The 26,003-nt window shown below is 44.2% G+C and overlaps 1 protein-coding gene across 4 annotated transcripts in view; it reads left to right on the top strand.

Annotated features, from left to right (window-relative positions):
• Positions 1-26,003, top strand: part of CAMSAP2 (calmodulin regulated spectrin associated protein family member 2) — a 150,307-nt gene that overhangs the window by 104,596 nt on the left and 19,708 nt on the right. For all 4 annotated transcript variants that reach the window (XM_038744539.1, XM_038744538.1, XM_038744537.1 and 1 more), the window contains 6 exons: positions 5,098-5,191; positions 7,595-7,688; positions 8,857-8,939; positions 9,321-9,390; positions 9,747-11,934; positions 24,849-24,985. In XM_038744539.1, the coding sequence (XP_038600467.1) occupies positions 5,098-5,191; positions 7,595-7,688; positions 8,857-8,939; positions 9,321-9,390; positions 9,747-11,934; positions 24,849-24,985 (2,666 nt within the window). The remainder of the gene's footprint in view (positions 1-5,097; positions 5,192-7,594; positions 7,689-8,856; positions 8,940-9,320; positions 9,391-9,746; positions 11,935-24,848; positions 24,986-26,003) is intronic.

The raw sequence follows: 26,003 nt of genomic DNA, 5'->3' as shown, positions 1-26,003 counted from the left end.
GTTCCCCAAGGAAGTGGGTGTACATGGAGAATAGACAGGGATCCAGAACTGAGCCATGAGGGATTCCTACAGTTAAGGGAGGTTAATCACTTACCATGCACCAAGCACTGTGCTAAGTGTGGGGAAGGTTCAAGCTAATCAAAACAGATGCAGAAATGAATGGGTATTTTACATACAAGGAAACTGAGGCTCAGAAAGGTCATAGTCAACCGTAGTCAAACATCTGGTTGGTGCCAAGCTAGGATTAGAGTCTAGATTTCCTGGGTCCCTGTCCTTATAATATCTGTGGTATTTGTTAAATGCTTACTATGTGCCAGGCACTGTATTCAACGCTGGGGTAGATGCAAGTTATATTCTACCATTTCCCCTATCTGTAATTTATTTTAATGCCTGCCCCACCTGTAGACTGTAACCTTTTTGTGGTCAGGGATCATGTCTAAAAACTGTATTGTATCGTACTATGCCAAGGGCTTAGTACAGTGCTTTGCACACAGTAAGCACTCAATAACTGCCATTGATTGATTCCCGTGCTCTTATAACTAAACCATATTGTCTCATTAGGCCATACTAATACCATAATTAATCCAGTAATTTTTTTAAAAAAGGAATCTCTGACACTGCAGAAAGTTAACTCTCTGAGTTAAATAGCCTTTCATTATGTACAGTAGAATTCCAGAAGCTTCCTCCCATAAAGTATGCCCAGGTTATAAAATAAAAGCACTAGTATTCTTTATTCTTTTCTACAAACTCATCCCTTGCCCTCAGAGAAAAAGCAAATATTTTGAATGCTGGGATTTCTTTTTTCATGTACACTATTGGAAATACTCGTGTTTTTTTATCACAATATCATGACCGTTCTTAGCCTTCTTAATAGGCTGAAAGTACTGAGAAGTGCATTGTTATTACATGGAGAAGATCTAAATCAGATGGTTTTTGTGATTTAATTGCTGATATAAATATAAGATTTTCTTCTGATGCTTTGATAACACGTAATTGCAAACTTCCATGAGTGATGTCCAAACTAACTGATGGCACACTTTCCACTTTCCATCCTTCTCTTGGTAAGGTAACTTTTGTTGTATATTGTTACCACTGTATTTTGTAGTACATTAAATGAATAAGTTCTGTTTCCTAAAGATTTGTCGTGTGTGGTCAATTAAGAGAACACACACACACACACACACAAGAACCAAATGAGCAGACCGGAACAGCATAGAGGTACGCTGTCCAAACTGTACATTGTAGGGGCATCCCCCTGCTAGACAGGATTGTACGCTCGGTTTTGCTAAAATGCAGGGATTACATTCCTGACGATTCATGTGGTAGGTATATGATGGTTTCTTCCAACATTCCATCGTATTCTATCCAGATCGATGTGCTTTGTTGGAAGAATCTGCCCTAATAGTGGGCGTAAACAAGGAGTTTGGAGAGGAATGATAGGAAGGAAATGGGGTGATAACTGGAGGGAGTCATGGGGTCAAGAGAGCATCTTATCAACAAATCAATCATTCTTATTTACTGAGCGCTTACTGGAGCACTGTCCGAAGCACTTGGGAGAATATAACAGAGTTGGTAGACATGTTCCCTGCCCACAATGAGCTCCAAAATGTGGCGTGAAAACAGCACCCGATGTAAGTACTAAGTGCATACAGTTTTAGAAGAAAAAAATGATCACATCACCGCTCCCTCACCCCATTCTTGCCTTCTTTCCCAGAGCCGCCCCTCATCCTCCATGCCTTCACCGGCTCCCAGAAGCTCACTCCTATCCAATCCCACCCATGCACCACCCTCTGCCCCACCCCTACGTCAGATGTGCAAAGATGCCAGACAATTACTCTCCCCACCTTCAAAGCCTTCCTGAAGGCCCATCTCCTCCAAGAGGCCTTCCCAGACTGAGTCCCACTTTTCCTCATCTCCCACTCCCTTCCACATCACCCTGACTTGCTCCCTTTGCTCTTCCCCCCCTCCCCGCCCCACAGCACTTATGTATATATCTGTAATTTTATTTATTTTTATTGATGTCTGTTTGCTTGTATTGATGTCTCTCCCCCAACCCCGCCCCAAACTGTGAGCTTGTGGGCATGGATTGACTCTCTTTATTGCTATATTATATTTTCCCAAGCACTTAGTACAGTGCTCTGCACACAGTAAGTGCTCAGTAAGTATGATTGAATAAATGAATGAATGTATGCATGGGAAGCTAGTCAGTGTATCAGGATCAATAGGGTGATGTGCTTTTCAATTAGGCCATGCTGCTCCTTACACATAAGTAAGCGCTCAATCATATTTATTGAGCACTTACTGTGTGCAGAGCACTGTACTAAGCGCTTGGAAAAGTACAATGCAATGATAAACAGTGACATTTCTTGCCCACAATGAGCTCACAGTCTAGAGTGGGGGAGGCAGCTGTCAATACAAATAAATTACAGGTTATGTACATAAGTGCTCTGGTGCTGGGATGGGGTAACAGCATAGGGAGCAAGTCAGGGCAATGCAGAAGGGGGTTGGAGGTGAGGAAAAGTGGGGATTAGTCTGGGAAGGCCTCTTTATGTTGCCAACTTGTACTTCCCAAGTGCTTAGTACAGTGCTCTGCACACAGTAAGTGCTCAATAAACACGATTGATTGATTGATTGATCTTGAAGGAGATGTGCCTTCGATAAGACTTTGAAGCAGACACATGCATACCCGCACTTGTTTCCATAATATTGAAAGATGGCACTACTGATAAAGAATGCTAATACTCTCCCCGCTGTACTCACTTCCTCTTCGGGTGTACACCTTGTGGGCAGGGTGTCTACCTATTCGTTCATAGTGTGCTCCCCCAAATACCTAGTACAGTGCTCTGTACACAGTAAATGCTCAGTAAATATCATAGATTGATAAGTGATCCTTGCTGCGTTAATTAGCCTGAAAAAGAGCCTCTTTGTGTTTTCAAGGTAGCATCGTTCTACCCCAATGTACGTAAATCCTCCACTCAAGGAGAGCAGGCCCTCTCCCACTTGTTGTCTCCCAGACTGGTGCGCCTGGATGGTGGTCCACCCAAAATTGTCTTAGACTCTGCTTCACTATGCTTTTAATTCTTGAGGGCATCTCCTTTCTGCTCACCACTTAGCAGCAGGTAGGGAATCCGCAGTCATCCATTCTCTTCACATGTTCTCCCTGATGAGGCTGCGGTAATCCAGACTGTAAGCTCATTGTGGGCAGGGAATGTGTATAATAATAATAATGATGGTATTTGTGTATGTGTTTGCTTACCTCGTGTATGTTTACTGTTGTATCGCACTCTCCCAAGCACTTAGTACAGTGCTCCACGTACAGTAAGTGGTCAATAAATATGATTGAATGAATGAGTGAAGGAATATGAGGTTTGCTTCAGTACTGGGGAGATGACTGTATTTCAGGAACAGTTTGTTGAAGATCTTGTCCTATCTATCGGTGGTATTCTCTGAGTGCCTTCTGTGCTGTGGGCAGAGCTCTTACATGAGTATACTAAAAGTAGTAGCATCACTACACTTGAGGAGTTTATGTCTAGCAGGGTGCTCTATCACTTCATGCTGAGTATTGTCATAGGTGACAACAGGGAAACCGCTCAAGAAACCGAATGTTTCTTGGATCAGAAGTGTATTCCAACTGTCAGTCTTGGATTCTGAGACTGGGGTTTTCGTGCTACAATGCCTCTTATGTGGTGCAAAAGAAACCCTCCTTCTAATGCTAACCTACTCACTGTACTTAGATCTTGTCTATTTCACTACCAACCCCTTGTCCACATGCTCCCTCTGGCCTGGAATTCCCTCCCCTTTTATAGAAGACAAACCACCTCTCGGCACCTTCAAAGCTCTACTAAAATCACATTTCCTCCCAGAGGCCTTCCTTGACTAAGACCTCATTTTCCTTACTCACCCTGCCTCCTGTCGCCTATGCACTTGGATCCATCTCCTTTAAGCCCTCATTATTCGTCCCACCCCCAGCCCCACAGTATGTAATGTGTCTGTCGTTACCCTCTCCCATTTCCACTATCTGTAATTTAATTCAATGTCTGTCTCCCCAGTAAGCTACTTGGTCAGAAATTGTCTTTTTCAACTCTGCTTCTTAAGTGCTTAGTATAGTGCTCTGCATACAATAAGCATTCAGTAATGATCATTGATTAATCGACTCTCACATACGCCGGCTTCAGTTCCATCCACTTTCTGCCCCTGAAATGGACCTGCAGGTTGGAGGAAAGAGTCGGTAATCCCCATCACTCATTAAATAAGACTGTTCCGCGGGGAACCCTTTCAGAAGACTCAACCAGGAGCCTTCCTTAACAATACATAGCCTCTTGGAGAACTGAGACGGATCTATGGTTAGACTCCCTTCACAGTTCAAGGACTTCTGTATGAATGTTGTCTGTAAAACCTGTAGCTCCCTGAAATAACCTACCAGTTAAAATTAAACAACATTTAATCCTGCCTTTTTGACTGTTGCTTGGCGAACTTGAATTTGGGCATACCCACCGATCAGGGACACCTCTTCAGCACGGGAGCTACTTGGTGTCCCCCAATTCAGTACTTTGTTTTTATGAGTGACATTTTACCTTACTCAGTTTAGAGCTGTAATGCAGTTCTTTTTAATGCATGTTTAATTACCTTCAGGTTGTTGAGAGGATTACAGTTATTAATTACAGACTGTAAGCTCAGTGTGGGCAGGGAACATGTCTACCAACATTGTTATATTGTACTCTCCCAAGTGCTTAGTACAGTACCATGTACACAGTACAGTACAGTACTTAGCACTTAGTAAGCTCTCAATAAATAGCATGGATTGTTTGATTCATTGATTAATTATAGAATTTATGGGACTAGGGAAAATGTGTTTATAGAAATGGACACCCCGGCACCTAGAGAAATGAATTTGCCTGGGCCGTGGGACAGGACCTGGGAAATGTTGGGGGTTCTTCACCACTAGTCCAAAAAGACCTATCCCAGCAGTCTTCCTTTCTAATGGGGTCATCATCCTAATATCAAAAATTGGAAGAAAATTGAGCATGCTCTCATTTGATTCAGAATAAGAATTAGTGTGATTTTAATTTTAATTATAATTTCTTAACCTTCTTGCAGAGTAATTATTTGGTGTTCCTGGCCGAGCTGTTCTGGTGGTTTGAAGTTGTGAAACCATCGTTTGTACAGCCACGGGTTGTCATTCATCCACCAGGTAATGATACATTGGATTTCATCCATGCCTGTAGAATAAATACCTAGAAACAGACTTAGCCCTGCCCTTAATAGGGAATGCGATTGCCGGTTCATCCAAAGACTTGAACAGATTTGGAAAGTCTTGATACCAAAACCACATGGAATCATGGGGCTGACGAGATGGGGAAGGAGTCGAGAAAGAGATGACAGAAGTGGGAAATGGGGAAGTGAGGTTTGACCTCAAAAGCCTTCAGGTTTTGAACTCCTTTCCCCATCTTTCCACATTTCCTGTGACATCCTGATCTCGGATGTTGACTTTGGTTTTCTCTCCTCAAAATTCTAAAATTATGTTATTTAGTTGGGAATTACTGTGAATCTTTTCACCCTCGTGACCCACACTTGGAACCTACTCCTGGAACAGACGGGATACGATTGCAGATAGCCAAACTGATGGGAATAGTTCCTAGTTTGTTCTCAGTTGTTCTCCCTTGGCATTTTGTAGGGAAAAGTTTATGCCAAGATAAAAGTACTATAAAATAATGAAGGAGCTACAGTTAGAGTTTGTGGCAGTACCTGCAAGGTATTAGATTGGTCAGGGCCAGGTTTTGGGGGGTTGATGGCTGTGTAAGCCCACAACAAAGATCGTCAGTTTAAAATCCATGCATCCAGTTTAGCATCTCCAAGAAGTCTTAACTCTGAAAATGAAAAGCCAAAGGAACAAAATGGGGAACTTCATCAAAGCCATTAATAAAGCATGATCAGTATGTGCAGGGCATTTCCTCTTCCAGTGGAATCCTTGCCATTTTTGAGGCAGGAAGCAATACTACGGCCAAAAGATTAGAACAAGAAGCAAGGAAGGTCAGTTTAAATGGCAACAAAGAGAAATGAGAAACGAGTCGGAGTGAGGTCCCTGGCCTTATCTTGATAAGTGTCAATGTTTGTTTTTATTTTAAGCAAGTCCAGGAGTAGGTTCAGAAATGAAGTTTTCCATATTTTCCAATTCATTGAGTAATATAGGATATCTGAAAGTCTTGTATACTTCCGTATTGTGAAAGGGAAAATTCAAGTATTATTAAGAACATTGGTTAACAGGAAAAATGGATACCATATTTACTTTCGTAATTGCCTCTACAACTTAACCCACCCAAAATTGTCGCAATTTTTGAGGAGTGAATAATAAAAGTAATAATGATTGTGGTATTTGTTAAGCACTTACTCTACCAGGCACTCTTCTAAGCACTGGAGTGGATACAAGGTAGTCAAGTCAGACTCAATTCCTGTCCCACATGAGGCTCACAGTCTATGTTAGAGGAAGAAGTTACAAGGCTTTCCCAAGACCACACAACAAGCAAGTGGCAGAACCTGGATTAGAACCCAGGTCCTTTGACTGCCGTGCCTGTACTCTTTCCATTATGCCTTTCTGCTTCTATCCTAAAATTTAAGGAAACAAAGAGTTTCTGTAATAAGGAAATAAGAAACTATTTTTTAAGCAGTGATAGTGACATCGGAAACGTGCCGGAGTAAGAAGAGGAAAAAGGTCAGAACGAACTAAAGCCATGGATACAGGCTCTTGCAGGGGGGAATTTTTTTGAAGCCTTAATGGAAAGTGATGTAGGAAGAAAGAAAGTCAGACGGTAAAAAAAAATTACCCACAGATAGAGGCTCACAGTGGGGAAGGGGAGTTTTTCTTTGAAAAGGGATTGGTCAGGCATAGGAGAAGAAGGGAGGAGAGGCTGCTATAATTAATCATTGTTATTACTAATAATAATAACTGTAGTATTTGTTAAGTGCTTACTATATGCCAAACACTGAACTAACTGCTGGGGTATATACAAGATAATCAGGTCAGACACAGTTCCTGTCCCACATGGGGCTCACAGTCTAAGTTGGAGGGAAAGCAGGTATTGAGTCCCCCTTTTACAGATGTGAAAACTGAGGTACAGGGAAGTTCAGTGACTTGCCTAAGGTCAAACAGCAGGCAAGTGGCAGAGCTGGGATTAGAACCCAGGTCCTCTGATTCCTGTGTCATGCTCTTGAGTGTTGATTACGTACAGTATTTGGGAGAGTGCCATAAAAGTAAGAAACACAGCCTCAAAAGTGCCGTCGGTTTTCTCTTCCTTCTCCCATCCTTTCCTCTTTTCTTTTTTTTTCTCCTTTTTTTCCCTTCCTGGTCTCCTCGTTGGTATACTTAATTCCTGGCATAATAGCCTCTCCCCTTTTTGGGGTAGCAAAAATTATGCCCAAAATGGGACCAGTTATGGGAGTAAATATGGTATGTGCAGAGAAACCATAAGAATGCACCTATGAGTTTTCAGACTAGATAAATCTATTTCTGCCCAGATTCCTTTATCTACTAACTGGAAATGAACGTTAAAATGCACACTAAAAAAATACAATTTGGAGTTTTTATCTTCCATTTTAGCCGAATCCATGAGAGATCCATCTTCTACTGCTGTTTTGAATGCTGCCAGAAGAAACTTTGCAGATGGTTCATGCAGTTCGAATTTCATTTCAAGGTAGTATCAGAACCCCATTATTTGTTCTTTTTTAAAAAAAATAGAAATATCAAGGTTGCGCATCTATTTTGTTCTTTCTCTCTCTCTCTCTCTCTCTCTCTCTCTCTCTCTCTCTAAGGAATTATTGCTCTTTCTTGCCTGCAAGACAACCCAGAAATTCTCTCTCCCAGAGACAGAGGCACAGTTCAAAACCCACATGAACACCTCATTACCATGCCACGACATTGTGGTGAAATTCACTTTCACGAAACCAAGCTGACAGTCCCTATTGTAGGCCCCAAGCCCCAGCTTTCCCTCCTCCCTCCCCCCCAGTTCCTCCCTTCTCTTCCTCACTGGTCCATGAAGGAGTTGGGGTAGACACATTTTCCTTCTGTAAAAATGGGCCGCAGTACTCTTCCCTACTTTTCTTTATCATGAAATAACACTCTCCCGTTACCATCAAAAAAGAAGCAGCATAGCCTAATTAAAGGCTTGGCCCTCGGAGTCAGGAGACCTTGGTTGTAATTCTGGCTCCACCACATGCCTGCTCTGTGACTTCGGGCAAGTCACTTGACTGCACTCTACCTCAGTTTCCTCATCTGTAAAATGGGGATTCACGACCTGTTCTACCTTCCCCTTAGACTGCGAAGCCTCATGTGGCACCAGGACTATGTCTGATTTGCTTAACTGTCATCCACCCCAGCACTTAGTACAACTACTTGGTGTGTAGTAAGTGCTTAACAAATACTAAAATTATCACTATAAATCATTAGCAATTTTTAAAGGATTTTCCCCGAGAGGCCTTAAGCTGCTAATTATACATTTTGGGCAGGTAATTTAATGTTTCTGTGCTTCTCTGTCTCCTTCTGTAAGATAGGAATAATAACATTTACTTCTGCGTACCTACTGCTAGGTACTGCTAAAGATTAATGAGCTAATGTGTAAGATGGCACCTCCATCTCTTTACAAAAGAATCTGAAATGATGTGATCTTATTGTCATTTCATTTTTGCTTGTACACTTTATTTTCATTGTTTTTGGGTTTTTTTAAGGAGATTTGTTACATCATTCCTTTTTGAAGTTCTTTTGGTTCTGGTTTAAGCAATGGGTCTTTGTCTTCAGTGCAAAATACGCCTAAATTCTTGATTTTGTGACCAAAACTGTCATTTTAAATTTGTTTTACTTCATAGCGAGGAAGGCCCTGGATTTCCACAGTCTCACCGTCGTCTTCTTGCCAGGCACCAGCAACCTCAACCTCATTCAGTTGTTCCAGGTAACTTCCCAAGCTTAATATCCTGGTAGTAAATTTAGGAATTCCCAGGGCTTAGAAAGTGCTCTACAGATAATAGACGCTCACTAAATAGTAATGGTTGACTGACTTAAAGGTAAGAACAAAGCTTTTAGGCATAGGTTCTCAAGGCATACTGATTTATGTAGTGTGGTTGCGACTGAGAATGAATCAGTGTTCTTTCTCCCACTTCTGTGGCTGAAATAATTATGGCAGCTGTGTTCTTTTATATAGTAAAACCATTTCTAATTGCCCCAGTTTTTAACTTTGTTTTCTTGCATTATTAATGACTTGGAGTTTGTTGTAAAAACATGGCTCATTTGTTTACCTGGTTTTGGCAGTAATTTTTGTATTTTGCTTTCAAAGGAGGAATTAGAAGATCCTCGTCTATGTCTTATGTCGATGGCCATGTAGGCACCTGGCCAAAAGAGAAAAGGTAAGCAGTTTTTGAGTAATCGTCAAATTGAAAAACTACTTATTCTGTGAAACGAATTGCATAACTGCGGCTTATAGTTAGTCACCTGTCACCAGCATTTAAGCAGTGGAAGAGATGAGGTTAAGTAAATTGCATTTGAGAGATGGGTGACTTAAATCCAGAAGGTTTGGAGAGTAGCCTTAACCTGTCCCCATCCATACCGACCCCTAAAGTGTAGCAGGGTGTAGGTTATCGTCCTTCCCTAAAGGATCTCTCATAACTGTGTCAGTGAAGTTACTGCCCCTTCATACTGTCAATTGCAATTAAAACAAGGTACTACTGGATAATTCGTTTTTGCTCTCAACTCCTCCTTTTAGGTCTTCCGTTCATGGAGTGTCATTTGACATTTCTTTTGATAAGGAAAATAGCATGCAGTGCTCCACTCCAAACAGAGGAATGACGAGGTCCGTTAGTAATGAAGGTCTTACGGTAAACAACAATCGCGTCCCCAAACACATTAGGAAAAACTTGTCCTTCAAGCCAATCAATGGAGAAGAGGGAACGAAAAGCATCGAAGAAGAAAATCCAAAATGTGGTTTTCCTCTCAGTACCAGTGAAGTAAATTCAAATCAGAGCTTTCAGTACAAACTTCCAAATGGCGCTTTGCAAAACAGGGTACATCTAGATGACTTTGGCAATCAGGTTGAGACCCCAAGCATTGAAGAAGCCTTACAGATCATTCACGATACTGAAAAATCTCCGCAAACGGCCCAAATAACAAACGGGTTCTTTCTTCATAATCAGGAAATGAGTATCCTCAATTCGAATCTTCTGTTGAATCAGACTAGTCCCGACATTATAATAGACACAAAAGGTGCCTTAAGTCCTGTGACTGATACTACCGAAGTGGATACCGGAATTCACGTTCCTTCCGAAGATATTCCGGAAACGATGGATGAAGACTCCTCTTTAAGAGACTATACTGTCAGCCTGGACTCTGACCTGGAAGAACCCTCCAAGTTTGTTCAGGACTCTGATATTCGAGCTCTCAATCACAGAGAGGCCTTGAGTCCCTGTCCCAGTTCGGTGAGCACCAAGTCCCAAGCAGGCAGCAGTGCTTCTTCCAGCTCTGGGGTTAAAATGACCAGCTTCGCGGAACAGAAATTCAGGAAACTGAACCACGCGGATGGGAGAAGTAGCGGCAGCAGTTCTCAGAAAACAACCCCAGAGGGTTCCGAACTCAATATCCCTCATGTTGTCGCGTGGGCGCAGATACCCGAAGAAGCATCCCTTCATCAGGGAAGAGATACCACCCAACTCTTGGCCTCTGAAATGGTACAACTTAGGATGAAGCTAGAGGAAAAGAGGCGAGCTATCGAAGCCCAGAAGAAGAAAATGGAAGCTGCTTTCACTAAGAAGAGACAGAAAATGGGAAGGACGGCATTCCTTACGGTGGTGAAAAAGAAAGGCGACGGAATCTCCTCTCTTCGAGAAGAGGCCGCTGGCGCCGAAGATGAGAAGGTGTATCACGAGAGAGGAAAAGAAAAAGAATCGCAGAAAGAAGATGAATCAGTGACTAAGTGCGCGACAGAAGGCACCAAAGACAGTGTTGAGAATCCGCAGGCTAAACGGCTGAAGTCTCCCACCACACCCGTGGATCCTGAAAAGCAGTGGAACTTGGTCAGCCCTTCAGAGGAAACCCTCAACGAAGGAGAGCTTTTAGAGTACACCAAATCCATCGAAAAATTAAACTCTTCCCTGCATTTTCTACAGCAGGAAATGCAGCGCTTGTCACTGCAGCAAGAGATGCTAATGCAGATGAGAGAGCAGCAGGCTTGGGTCATCTCACCCCCACAACCTTCTCCTCCGAAACAGATTCGGGATTTCAAGTCTTCGAGACAAACGGGAATGTCTTCGCCAGTGGCCCCATTCTCTGCAGAATCCCCGCGCCCGCCTCATCCGTCCCCGCAGTCCTCTAACAGGAAGAGCACATCCTTCTCCGTTAAAGTGCAAAAGACTCCTAGGCCAAACGAACTGAAAATCACACCTTTAAATCGCACCCTGACCCCTCCACGGTCTGTCGATAGCCTTCCTCGTTTGAGAAGGTTTTCCCCAAGCCAGGTTCCCATCCAGACTAGATCGTTTGTCTGTTTCGGAGACGATGGGGAGCGTGTAAGTGAACCTCAGTCTAAGAACTCCAAACCTACGGAAGCGGTAGGGAAGGAGGATGGGCAGTCGAAAGGAACTTCGGAACAGCCAGGACACAGTCCGGAAGAAAAAGAGATCACAGCTTTTGAGTCAATGGTTTCTGAAGTACTGTCTCAGCCCATCACCGAAACTGTTCACCTCACACCAAACGAGGATCAGCTGAAGCAACCCATTTTACCTCCTCCAGCTCCCATCTTGCCAACTCCAGCTCCCAAAAATGTTAATTTAATTGAAGTTTCCCTCTCGGATTTAAAACCCCCAGAAAAGGCTGATGAATCTGTGGAAAAATCTGAAGGAGAGAGTGATAAAGAACAGTTTGATGATGACCAGAAAGTTTGCTGTGGCTTCTTCTTCAAGGTAAGTGACCTCAGCAATGGTGGGATCTGATAATAATAATAATAATAATAATAATAATGGCATTTATTAAGCACTTACTATGTGCAAAGCACTGTTCTAAGCGCTGGGGAGGTTACAAGTTGATCAGGTTGTCCCACTTGGGGCTCACAGCCTTAGTCCCCATTTTACAGATGAGGTAACTGAGGCCCAGAGAAGTGAAGTGACTTGCTTAAAGTCACACAGCTGACAATTGGCAGAGCTGGGATTTGAACCCATGACCTCTGACTCCAAAGCCCGGGCTCTTTCCGCTGAGCCACGCTGCTTCAGTTCACAGATGGACCTAAACACCCTGTTGTACTTTTTCGTTTGGATAGTACGTCTATTTTTTTTTTCCAGGTGCTTTCGTAGCAGTTACCTCATTTTATCCTCCCAGCATCTCCTTGAAGTATTACTTTCCCCATTTTGCAGATGTGGAAACAAAGGCCCAGAGCAAGCCAGGACAGAGTCAGGGCTCAAACCAGATCATCTCGTTAACCCTTCCACTCAAATCACAGTGATCCCACATGGCACACAGTTTCTGTGCTCCTGCAAGGAGAGAAGGACAGCCCTGTGGACCCTCAATGTTTCTGGGGCTTATGACAATCACAGACAAGCAGTTGAATAAGCTCATCACTGGAGAAGGAATTTCAGTCAATCAAGTGATATTTATTGAGCCCTTACTGTGTACAGAGCCCTGTACTAAGCGCTTGAGAAAGTACAATACAACAGAATTGCCCACAAAGAGCATTACAGACTACAGGGGGAGACAGACATTAAAATAAATTTTTGCGAGGAGGATTATTCATTCATTCAATCGTATTTATTGAGCGCTTACTGTGTGCAGAGCACTGTACTAAGCGCTTGGGAAGTACAAGTCAGCAACATAAAGAGATGGTCCCTACCCAACAGCAGGCTCACAGTCTAGAAGGGGGAGACAGACAACAAAACAAAACATGTAGACTGGTGTCAAGTCGTCAGAACAAACAGAATTAAAGCTAAATGCACACCATTAACAAAATTAATAGAATAGTGAATATGTACAAGTAAAATAAATAGAGTGATAAAGCTGTACAAACATATATAAAGGTGCTGTGGGGAGGGGAAGGAGGTAGGGCAGGGGGAGAGGGAAAAGGGGGCTCAGTCTGGGAAGGCCTCCTGGAGAAGGTGAGCTCTCAGTAGGGCCTTGAAGGGAGGAAGAGAGCTAGCTTGGCGGATGTGCAGAGGGAGGGCATTCCAGGCCCGGGGGAGGACGTGGGCCGGGGGTCGACGGCGGGACAGGCGAGAACGAGGCCCAGTGAGGAGGTTAGCAGCAGAGGAGCGGAGGGTGCGGGCTGGGCTGGAGAAGGAGAGAAGGGAGGTGAGGCAGGAGGGGGCAAGGTGATGGACAGCCTTGAAGCCCAGGGTGAGCAGTTTCTGCCTGATGCGCAGATTGATTGGTAGCCACTGGAGATTTTTGAGGAGGGGAGTAACATGCCCAGAGCGTTTCTGCACAGAGATGATCTGGGCAGCAGCGTAGTAGGTCACATTGCTCTGCAGATCTCCAGAGTGGGGAACAACCACACCAAGTGGCCTGCTATTTCTCCTCAGGTGCCCGGAGACATAGCCTCGTCAAAAGCTTGAGACTGCTGCCTACCCAGCAGTTCCAAAGAGCTTCCCCCTTATGAGTCAGCTTCATTTTGGGTCCCACCTTTGGGGTGTGAGCAGGGAAGCTCCCTGTCTTTTCCTTATAACTTTTCTCTAGACACTCAAGGATTAAATATACTTAATTACAGCATACTTAGTCCACCACCTTTTGGGGTTTTTTTTTCCTTTTCAGTCTCTGAATGCATTTTATGGAACAATTCCCTTTTCTTTATTTGCAGTAGTGACAGTAATTGAGCACCCACTGGGTACGATGGGTAGAAATGATAATAATAATAGTAATAATAATTGTGGTATTTGTTAAGCGCTTACTGGGTGCCAGGAACTGTACTAAGCGCTGGGGAGGATACAAGCAAATAGGATTGGACACAGTCCCTATCCCCCATGGGGATCACAGTCTCAATTCCCATTTTACAGATGAGGCAACTGAGGCCCAGAGAAGTGAAGTGACTTACCCAAGGTCACACAGCAGACAAATGGGTAGAGAAGCAGTACGTCCTAGTGGAAAGAACACAGGCCTGAGAGTCAGAGGACCTGGGTTCTAATCCTGTCACCAGCACCTGTCTGCTGTGTAACCTTGGGGAAGTCACTTGACTTCTCTGGGCCTCACTTTTCTCATCTGCAAAATGGGGGCTAGAATGTGAGCCCCAAGTGGGACCTGATGATCTTGTTTCTACCCCAGCACTTGCTACAGTGTTTGGCACATAGTAAACACTTAACAAATACCGCGAATATTATTATCATTAGGAGGCAGTACCAGAAGTAAACCGCAATGTGTTGGAATTTGGCTCCAGTAAAATAAAAAGCTCTGGAATGGCCATTCTAGTATGAAGTTGTTGTTTTTTTAAGTGGTGGCAGTGGCAGTAGCCCTTTTGGCTAGTAATGGGAGCTAGGGCATGTTGGGGAGCCCAGCCCCCTCTATCTCTCGGTCTCCTGGAGCTGGAAGCCAGAAAGAGTGAGAGTTTGGGGAGGTTTTTTATGGTATTTGCTAAGCGCTTACTTTGTACCAGGTACTGATCTAAGAACTGGGGTAGGTTCTAGACTGTAAGCCCCGTGTGGGCAGGGATTGTCTCTCTTTATTGCTGAATTGTACTTTCCAAGCACCTAATACAGGGGGGCTGTGCACATAGTAGGTGCTCAATAAATATGACTGAATGAATATAAGCCAATCGGGTTTGATAATCAGATGGCACACAGTCTCTGCCCCACATGGGGATCACAGTCTTAATCCCCATTGTACGGATGATCCCCATTGTACGGATGAGGTAACTGAGGCACAGAGAAGTGAAGTGACTTGCTCAAAATCAGACAAATAGCAGAGCTGGATTTAGAACCCAGGTCCTTCTGGCTCCCAGGGCTCTGTCCACTAGGCCGTTGCTTTTTTTTTTATGGCATTTATTAAGCGCTTACTATGTGCAAAGCACTGTTCTAAGCGCTGGGGAGGTTACAAGGTGATCAGCTTGTACTACGGGGGGGCTCACAGTCTTAATCCCCATTTTACAGATGAGGGAACTGAGGCACAGAGAAGTGAAGTGACTTGCCCAAGGTCACACAGCAGACATGTGGCGGAGCCGGGATTCGAACCCATGACCTCTGTCTCCATAGCCCGGGCTCTTTCCACTGAGCCGCACTGCTTCTCTTCTCTCTTATCTCCTTACACCAACTTGTGAATGGAGTTATCCCTAGAGCAAACCTGTGCAGTGGGAAGAATGTTCCCAGATTTTTTCCATGGTGTTATATTCAAATTGTGTAATGGAAACACCTGTAGTAACAAAAATGACTGTTAATAATGAGAGTGATTTCAATGATATTCAAACCTAAGTGAGCAGATTTAACATACTGGTATAAATGAATATTCTTCCTCATTTCACCCTGAGAGTTTCCTGATCATTAACCATTTATGCTCTGGCACTCCCATAGTATGAACCATTTTATGAAAGGCCCATAATTCCTAAACCACACGATCAGAGGGATTGGGGTCAGGGAAGAATTTCAAGGAAGCAGCCCTGGATCAGTGAAATGTCTCTACTAAGGGGACTGTAAAACCATTGCTGCTAAGATTCTGATTAAGAAGGAAAGAAACTCCTCTGTCATCCCCCTGCCTTTAGACTGTAAGCCCATTATGGGCTGGGGTTATCTTTTTATTGCTGTATTGTGTTTTCCAAGCGCTTAGTACAGTGCTGTGCACACAGTAAGTGCTCAGTAAATAAAATTGAATTAATGAATAAATGAATCTAAATGTTTAGGGAGTTTTTGTAGTATTCATTAAGCACTTACTATGTGCCAGGTGCTGTTCTAAGTGCTGGGGTAGATACAGAGTTATCAGGTTAGACACAGTCCATGTCCCACACTGAGCTCCCAGTCTTAACACAGTCTTGCTCTCATCCTATCCTGACTGGATTACTACTTCAGCCTCCTTTCTGACCTCCCATCCTCCTGTCTCTCCCCTCTTCAGTCTATACTTCACTCTGCTGCCCAGATTATCCTTGTACAGAAACGCTCTGGGCATGTCACTCCCCTCCTCAAAAATCTCCAGTGGTTGCCTATCAACCTTGTCATGAAGCAAAAACTCCTCACTATTGGCTTCAAAGCTGTCCATCACCTCACCCCCTCCTACCTCACCTCCCTTCTTTCCTTCTCCAGCCCAGCCCGCACCCTCCGCTCCTCTGCCGCCGCTAACCTCCTCCCTGGGCCTCATTCTCGCCTGTCCCGCCGTCGTGGACCCCTGGCCCCACATCCTAACTCTGGCCTGGAATGCCCTCCCTCTGCACATCCGCCAAACTAACTATCTTTCCTCCTTTCAAAGCCGTACTGAGAGCTCACCTCCTCCAGGAGGCCTTCCCAGACTGAGCCCCCCCCATCCTCCTCCTCCTTCCCATCGCCCCCTCCCTCCCTCTGCCCTACCCTCTTCCCCTCCCCACAGCACTTATGTATATTTGTACATAGAGCCCACTGTTGGGTAAGGACTGTCTATATATGTTGCCAACTTGTACTTCCCAAGTGCTTAGTACAGTGCTCTGCACACAGTAAGCGCTCAATAAATATGATTGATTGATTGATTGATTACTCTATTTGATTAATGATGTGTATATATCTTTAATTCTATTTATTTTGATGTCTACTTGTTGTGTTTTTCTGTCTGTCACCCCCTTCTGGATTGTGAGCCCACTGTTGGGTAGGGACTGTCTCTATATGTCGCCGAATTGTACTTCCCAAGTGCTTAGTACAGTGCTCTGCACATAGCGCTCAATAAATTCGATTGAATGAATGAACGAACCCCCATTTTACAGATGAGGGAGCTGAAGCACAGAGAACTCAAGTGATTTGCCCAAGGTCACACAACAGACAAATGGCGAAGCCAGCACTAGAAGCCAGGTCCTTCTGCTTCCCAAGCCCAATCTTTACCTTTGTCGGGGAATAGATTGGCCTGGGGAGAGGGACACCTCCTGAAGTACATTTTATCGGGCAGGGAAAGGGGAGTCCTAGTTAGCCTCTGAATGCTCAGTCAGTGCCACCCTACTCCCTGTACCTCGATCTCATCCGCCTGGCCACCACCCTGTCACCCACGTCCTGCCTCTGGGCTGAATCAATCAATCAATCGTATTTATTGAGCGCTTACTGTGTGCAGAGCACTGTACTAAGCGCTTGGAACTCCCTCCCTCTTCAATCTGACAGATAGTTACTCTCCCCACCCACTTCAATGCTTTACTGAAGGCACATCTCCCCCAAGGACCTTCCCTGACTAAACCCTCATTTCTTCTTCTCCCACTCCCTCCTGCCACATCACCCTTGCGCTTGGATTGATTTAACCCTCCCTCAGCCCCACAGCACTTATATACGTACCTGTAATTATTTATCTCTGTTAATGTCTGTCTCTCCCTGAAGACTATAAGACCGTTGCAGTCAGGGAATGTGTCTGTCACCTCTGTTATATCGTACTTTCCCCAGGCACTTCATCATCATCATCATCATCAATCGTATTTATTGAGCACTTACTGTGTGCAGAGCACTGTACTAAGCGCTTGGGAAGTACAAGTTGGTAACATATACACTTATTACAGTGCCCTTAACACAGTAAGTGTTCAGTAAATATGATCGATTTATTTACCAACTACATCCTCTTTGTCTATTTCCTTCTAATAATAGTAAGTCCGATTTCTCACATTATAAAAGCTTTTTTTCCACAATGCTTTTCTCACGGCTTAGTTGAAGGAGCACGGGGTTGGGAGTCAGAGGACGGGGGTTCTAATCCTGGCTCCGCCACTTGTCTGCTCTGTGACTTTGGGCAAGCCACTTAACTTCTCTGTGCCTCAGATACCTCATCTGTAAAATGGGAATTAAGACTGTGAGTCTGTATGGGACAACCTAATTACCTTGTATCTACCCCAGCGCTTAGAACAGTGCTGGGCACATAGTAAGCATTTAACAAATACCATAATAATTAATAATAATAATTATCATGGTATTTGTTAAGCGCTTACTATGTGCCAAGCACCGTTTTGAGTGATGGCATAGATACAAGGTCATCAGTTTAGGACACAATCCCTGTCCACCATAGGGCTCACAATCTAAGTAGGAGAAAATAGGATTTAATCCCCATTTTTACAGATGAGGAAACTGAGGCACAGAGAAGTGAAGTGACTTGCCCAAGCTCACATAACTAACAGTTGACAGCTCCAGGATTAGAACCCGGGTCCTCTGATTCCCAGGCCCTTGCTCTTTTCTAGACTGTGAGCCCACTGTTGGGTAGGGACTGTCTCTATATGTTGCCAGCTTGTACTTCCCAAGCGCTTAGTCCAGTGCTCTGCATACAGTAAGTGCTCAATAAATACGATTGATTGATTGATTTTCACTAAGCCATAGTCCTTCTCTTTTCCTCCTCTTTCCTTTTTGCCTCTCCTCTTTTTCCTTTCTTCCCCTCCAGTACCCTATTTGTCCTTCCCATTGGCCTTTTCCCTTCTGCCCCACTCTCTTCTTCCCCTCCCCATTGCTTTCTTTAGTCCTCCTTCCCACTTAGGGAGGGTAGATCAGGTTTGGGAATGAGAGAGCAAGCGGATGGCTGAACGGAATAGAACAGGCCTGAGACAGCAGTATCCCAACTCTGCCGGGGCTGATTCCTGGCCTTCCCTTCAGGGGTGATCTTCCTGCTTAGGTTCAGATTGACTGGGAATTAATAATCTGTCTGATGTGACCATATACTGATTTCATGGCTTGGTTTCCATTTGGGATGTACAGGACTGGATGGTTTAACTATGCCCCTTTATAGCCGTGTGAAAATATGTTCAGCTTTCACACAAATCCTTCTCCAGAAGCCTAAAAAGCTAAACCTCTCTTGCTCCTCGAGGAAAGTATATTAAAGAATGTGAATGAAGTAGAACCTTATTGAATGTAGTGAGTTTTGGAAGTTTTCTGGTATTTGTGAGAGTTCCCAAGATTTCTGCCTTCGTGAGTGGTTAGCATCAGAGGATTATACTGTTTCATAAACCTGCTGTGGGGTTGCTGCTAGACAAATCTAGCTGTATTTTCTTGGTAATAATTCCAAAACCATCTTGCCTATTTGTGAAAATCTTAAAATCAACAGAATTAGGAGACTACCGTCAATCAATCAATCGTATTGAGCGCTTACTTTGTGCAGAGCACTGTACTAAGCGCTTGGGAAGTACAAGTTGGCAACATATAGAGACAGTCCCTACCCAACAGTGGGCTCGCAGTCTAAAATTCAACATAAAATTATGATGCTTTAAGCCAGTTCCACAGATAGGCAGCCAGTGGCACAGTGAGATACAATGTTCCACAAATCGGCATTCAGTAGAATCCTGTTTTCTTAACTCTGTAGAAGGGGGCCATGCTGTCTTAGGGATTTGGCCCATCCTAATCTGGTCCTGAATAGGTTTCGGGGGTCAATTCCAATCTAAAGCACACTGAGCTTAAAACACTCCAGAGTGAAATTAAGGTGCTGAGGTCATACTAAAATGAGCCTCCTGGAGACCACTTGGGACCCTCAGAATCCCTTTCATTTCCTCCCCAGGTTCTCCTGAGGCCTTGGATAGGGGTGTCTTCAAGCCCTGGGTTCACCTGACTTTTGCTGAGTTATTTTACAGCTATATAACATGGGACCAAATTTCCCCAGAAAACCGGTCTGCCATTCTGTGTGTTTTCATTGCATGTTTTAAATCAGAACCCTATTGTGGAATTTGGGAACCTTTTCCTGGAAACACTCTAGAAATCTACACCTAGATTTCTGTAGATGTAGTGCAGTGCCATTTGAGAAGAATGGTTTTGCCCATATGAGCAGCACTAGACATGACCGATGACTAAAAACTCAAATTTTTCTGTAGTGGAGGGTTCATCCGATCCAAAGAACTGACTGTCAAACTATGTGAGGTCATTTTCTGCACCGTTAAAGAAAGAGATGGGGAAGGAATTATGCATCCGAATAATGAGAAAGTTTCTTTATCTGACTACATCTGGCAAAGTATTCTGAATACAAAGAGACACCTCAAAGCACAAATTTCCATTATATTGTGAAGCGTGGTAGAACTGTTAGTTATAGGATGTAAAACAGTTTGATTAGTAATAGTAGAATTGAAGGTATTTGGTCCATTTGGCAGTACATATAAACTCTCCAAAATGAAGATAAAGCCTATTTTATGGCGTGGTAACTGCAGGCAAGTGCTTTGAGAAGTGTCCCAGGAAAGAAGCTAATAGTTCAAAGAAGTCTAACTAATAAGGAAGTCCTTTCATCTCTCCAATTTCCTCGTAATGCCCATGGAGAAGCCTTTGGGGTTTTTCTGTAGGGATTTTAGTTTTTTCTTTCATTTATGGGCTTTAGGAATTAAGGTAAAACACATGGGGGTTGGGGTATGGGGGTGGGGGGAGGTGCAGAGGAGAATAATCCCTACCACTCCCAGTGGTGTGATTAATTTTGGGTGTCTCTACCCCACCCAGTCCTGCCTCAGCGTTTGCTGGTCGTCACGTGTTTCCCCTTTACTCCCGTTTAACGTAAATGTCAATGATGGAAGGCGGATTGGAAGTCAGGTTAGGCCCAGGATCTTCTCCCCTCATATAGTAAGCGCTCAATAAATACGACTGAATGAATATAGTCTTTTTTTGAGCTGCTTTTTGTAATATACCAAGAGGGAGTCTGCTCCACCCAATTAGAACAGCTCGATCAATAGTCCTCTCGGGGGGGATTTTCTTTTCCCGAGCCCGATGCGCCACCTCTCATGAATGAGCTCTTTCTGGCACCATATCTGAGATTTTACCTATTCATTTATGTTAATGCCTGTCCCCCCCTTTAGACTGGAAACTCCCTGTGGACAGGATCGGGTCTACCAACAGTGTTGTTACTGTACTCTGCCAAGGGCTTAGTTCAGTGCTCTGCATGCAATAAGCATTTGATAAATGCTTTTGAAAAAGAGGGAAAAAACCCTAGTTTCTTCCTAAACAAGGGATACCAGGCCAAACTCGTTGGGACCCTCCTCTTTTTTCCCCACCCACACGCTGCTTTCCTGGGGCTAGGGAGAGCTCTATGTTTTGCACAAATATCCTTCTTTTGCCACTACTTCCTTTTGGTCTCAACCTTATAGAACTGTGCCCAGGAGGGGTTAAGTGGGCAGGCCCTGCCTGGCATCACCTGCCATTTCATTCAGAGTGGAGAATAACAGTCCATAATAATTGTGGTTTTTGTTAAGCACTATATGCCAAGCATCCAACTGAGCAGTGGGGTACATGCAGTTCCGACACAGTCCCTGCCCTACAAAGGGCTCCCAGTCTAAGTAGGAAGGAAAGAGGTATTTAATCCCCATTTTACAGATGAGGAAACAGAGACGCAGAAAAGTTACGTGACTTGCCCGAGGTCACACAGCAGGCAGGTGGCAAAACCAGGATTAGCTCCCAGGTCCTCTGAGTCCAAGGCCCGTGCCCTCTCCGTAGGGAAAAGGGGCACTTTTCCAGAAAGCATTTTCAGGCAACCATCCAACTGTAACCAAAAATGGCACCCACTTCCCAGGGCGGGCTAATGGTTGGCAACTAGTGGCATTACCTCAGGATCTGAAATACTCCTCTGACTGCGTGAGAACCATGTGCCCTTTCAGGTTTAAATTGAAGAAAAATTCTGAGGCTGTGGCTGCTTGGTGATCAATCATCAATCAGTGGTGTTTAATGAGTGCTTACCGTGTGCAGAGCACTGTACTAAGCGCTTGGAAAATACAATACAACAGAATTAACGGACACGTTCCCTACCCATAACGAGCTTACAGTCTAGAGGGGGGAGACAGGCATTAAAATGAATGTCCTTTATATTATTTAATATAACGAATATCCATGGTGAAAGTATTGATGAGATTCACAGATGGTACAATTTTAATGAATTCTTCATTAAATGTTGACTGAGAATTGAGAGGTTTAGATAATACCCTATTTTTCTCTTAAGCATCCATAGGGCCAGCCAGCTCACAGGGAAAGAACCCCAATATAATAAGGCATTACTGCTTTCTTCAGACATAAATGGTTCTCTATGAATCATCGAGGAATTGTTTGGGGACAGTTTATGAGCCTTCCCACTTACAAGCAACCTCAGCTAAAGGAATCTGAGTTGGCTCGCCAGTTAGCGGTTAGGATCTTCTTGGTCGACCTGGGTTACATAACTTAATAATCTGGACTCTCCTAAAGTGTGTGGCTATCATAATTAATCACTGAAGATCTGAACACAAAACCAAGAGACTTGTCCTGCTGAAAAGGTGATGGAAAGGGCTAATCTATTAGAAATTAAATTAAAGATGAACAAATGGGGCCAAATTTCATCTCACCCTATACTTGATGCAGGGCTTCACATTCAGCAGTTTCTCAGGAAATATTATAGATAATGATGATAAATTCCAACGGAGCCAGAACTCTTCTAGACCAATTGATATTTTCACAATTTCACTGTAGATGTATCTCATCTACAGTGTGCAGTATGATTTTAAGGAATGGCCCACAACTTTGGAAAATTCAGGTCAATAACCCAAGTTTTTCCAAAGGTAGGGAAACGTTCACACCATATAAACACTTCTGGATTCTCCAGCTCAAAAAGAAATATTATTGGCAGCATTGTGCTAAAATTAAGTCAATTGTGACCGAAAAAATATTGAATTTTTCACCTTGTTCACTGTTTCCATCATATTCCCAAATGGAATACTTTAAGTTTCCCTTTATTAAGATACCCTACAGCATTTTTCATCAGTTCATTCAGTTGTATTTATTGAGCGCTTACTTGTGCAGAGCACTGTACTAAGCACTTGGGAAGTGCAAGTTGGCAACATATACAGACAGTCCCTACCCAACAACGGGCTCACAGTCTAGAAGGGGGCAACAGACAACAAAACGAAACATGTGGACAGGTGTCAAGTTGTCAGAACAAATAGAAATGAAGCTAGATGCACATCATTAACAATATAAATAGAATACTAAATATGTACAGTAAAATAAATAGAGTAATAAATCTGTACAAACATATATACCGGTGCTGTGGGGAGGGGAAGGAAGTAGGGCGGGGGGGATGGGGAGGGGGAGAGGAAAAGGGGGGCTCAGTCTGGGAAGGCCTCTTGGAGGAGGTGAGCTCTCAGTAGGGCTTTGAAGGGAGGAAGAGAGCTGGTTTGGTGGATGGGCAGAGGGAGGGCATTCCAGGCCAGGGAGAGGATGTGGGTCGGGGGTATACGGCGGGACAGGTGAGAGCGAGGTACAGTGAGGAGGTTAGCGGCAGCAGAGGAGCAGAGGGTGCGGGCTGGGCTGGAGAAGGAGAGAAGGGAGGTGAGGTAGGAGGGGGCAAGGTGATGGACAGCCTTGAAGCTGAGAGTGAGGAGTTTTTTCTTGATGCTTAGGTTGACAGGCAGCCACTGGAGATTTGTGAGGAGGGGAGTTACATGCCCATAGCATTTCTGCACAAGACTTTCCAGGCAGCAGAGTGAAGTATAGACTGAAGTGGGGAGAGACAGGAGGATGGGAGATCAGAGAGGAGGCTGATGCATTAATCCAGTTGGGATAGGATGAGAAATTGAACCAGCAAGGTTGCCGTTTGGATGGAGAGGAAAGGGCAGATCTTGGCGATGTTATGGAGGTGAGACCGGCAGGTTTTGGTGACGGATTGGATGTGAGGGCTTCACTCTGCTGCCCGGATCATCTTTGTGCAGAAACGCTCTAGGCATGTTACTCCCCTCCTCAAAAATCTCCAGTGGCTACCAGTCAACCTACGCATCAGGCAAAAACTCCTCACTCTTGGCTTCAAGGCTGTCCATCACCTCACCCCCTCCTACCTCACCTCCCTTCTTTCCTTCTCCAGCCCAGCAGTCACCCTCCGCTCCTCTGCCGCTAACCTCCTTATTGTGCCTCGTTCTCACCTGTCCCGCCGTCGACCCCCGGCCCACGTCCTGCCCCTGGCCTGGAATGCCCTTCCTCCGCACATCCACCAAGCTAGCTCTCTTCCTCCCTTCAAAGCCCTACTGAGAGCTCACCTCCTCCAGGAGGCCTTCCCAGACTGAGCCCCCTCCTTCCTCTCCCTCTCTTACCCCTCCCCATTCCCCCACCTTACCCTCTTCCCCTCCCCACAGCACCTGTATATGTTTGTACATATTTTTTACTTGTACATTTTTACTATTCTATTTATTTTATTTTGTTAATATGTTTTGTTGTCTGTCTCCCCCTTCTAGACTGTGAGCCCGCCGTTGGGTAGGGACCGTCTCTATATGTTGCCAACTTGTACTTCCCAAGTGCTTAGTACAGTGCTCTGCACACAGTAAGCGCTCAATAAATACTATTGAATGAATGAATGAGAGAGCAGAGTTGAGGATGATACCAAGGTTGCGGGCTTGTGAGACGGGAAGGATGGTAGTGCCGTCAACAGAGACGGGAAAGTCAGGGAGAGGGCAAGGTTTGGGAGGGAAGACAAGGAGTTCAGTCTTCGACATGTTGAGCTTTAGGTGGTGGGCAGACATCCAGATGGAGATGTCCTGAAGGCAGGAGGAGACATGAGCCTGAAGGGAGGGAGAGAGAGCAGGGGCAGAGATGTAGATTTGGGTGTCATCAGCGTTTTTATGAATTTTACCACTTTATTTCAGCACTTTATTGGTTTTAAGTAAGATTATATTCTGTATTTCTATGAAAATGACTTATGGGAGATGAGGAGGATGGAATATTTCAGGTTTCTCCATTTCAAGGATAAGTACCATAAAGTATGGAACCCTCAGAATCCCTACTCAATTTTTGTATTTTTTTAGGATGATCAAAAAGCCGAGGATGACATGGCAATGAAACGAGCAGCTCTCTTGGAAAAACGATTGAGGAGGGAAAGGGAGACACTTCTTCGAAAGCAGCAACAGGAAGCAGAATTAGAGCACAAAAAGGAAGAGACAAGGTAAAACTATTTGCTTAGGTGTGTTGTACCCTGAGCCCAAAAGAAGTGTGTGAAAATGTTTATAGGTAGGTAAAAGAATGCAATGTAAAGTAAATGTAAAAAGAAATATAATCGTTTTACTGTTACTAAGTGAAACAGATGTGATGTGTTTCTAGGCGATTAAACAAAATGTAGTATGTGGAGATATATTGGCCTTGCCATCATCAAAACCCTTCAGAAATCACGTCTCCTTCATGAGACTGTCCCTGATAAGTCTCTCTTATGTACCCATTTTATGTTTCCCCCAACAGTCACTCCAGCACATCGACGTCACCCAAGTATTTGTTCGAATTCCCCACTCCCCCTGACTCCATCACCACTTATTCACCTGTCTTTACATACTTCAGTTCCTCCTACTTCAATCGCTCAGTCAATAGTATTGAGTGCTTTACTGTGGAGCACTGTTCTAAGTGTCTGGGAGCGCACGATACAACAGAGTTGGTAGACACCTTCCCTATCCACAAGGAGCTAGCAGTCTAAGTATGGAGAAGGGAAAGAGAAGAGGCAGAGAGGACCATGAGGAGGCTGATGCCGTAATCATCATGCTTGGATAAATGCTGGGATTAGTGTAGTACTAGTTTGGATGGAGAGCAGTAGTCAAGGTGGATGTGATGAAGCTTAGATCAACCTAGTAGCAGCTCAGATGGAGAGGAAAAGGCAGATTCTAGAGATGCTGTGAAGATAGAATCGACAGGATTCGGTGACATTGATTATGGGTGCTGGACAAGAAAGATGAGTTGAGGATAATGTCAAGGTTTCGGGCTTGTGAGACAGGGAAGATGGTGGTATTGGCCACAGTGATGGGAAACTTAGAAGAAGGGCAAGGTTTGGGGGGGAGAGCTAAGGAATTCTGGTTTTGGAAATGTTAATTTAAAGGTGTCTGTGAGGCATCCACGTAGAGATGTCCTGAAGGTATGAGGAAATGCGAGACTGCAGAGAAGTAGAGAGATCAGGACTGGAAAGATACTTTAGGGAAACG

This window comes from Tachyglossus aculeatus, chromosome 4, assembly GCF_015852505.1.
Source record: "Tachyglossus aculeatus isolate mTacAcu1 chromosome 4, mTacAcu1.pri, whole genome shotgun sequence".
Taxonomy (NCBI): domain Eukaryota; kingdom Metazoa; phylum Chordata; class Mammalia; order Monotremata; family Tachyglossidae; genus Tachyglossus; species Tachyglossus aculeatus.
This window is presented reverse-complemented; position numbering and strand designations above follow the sequence as displayed.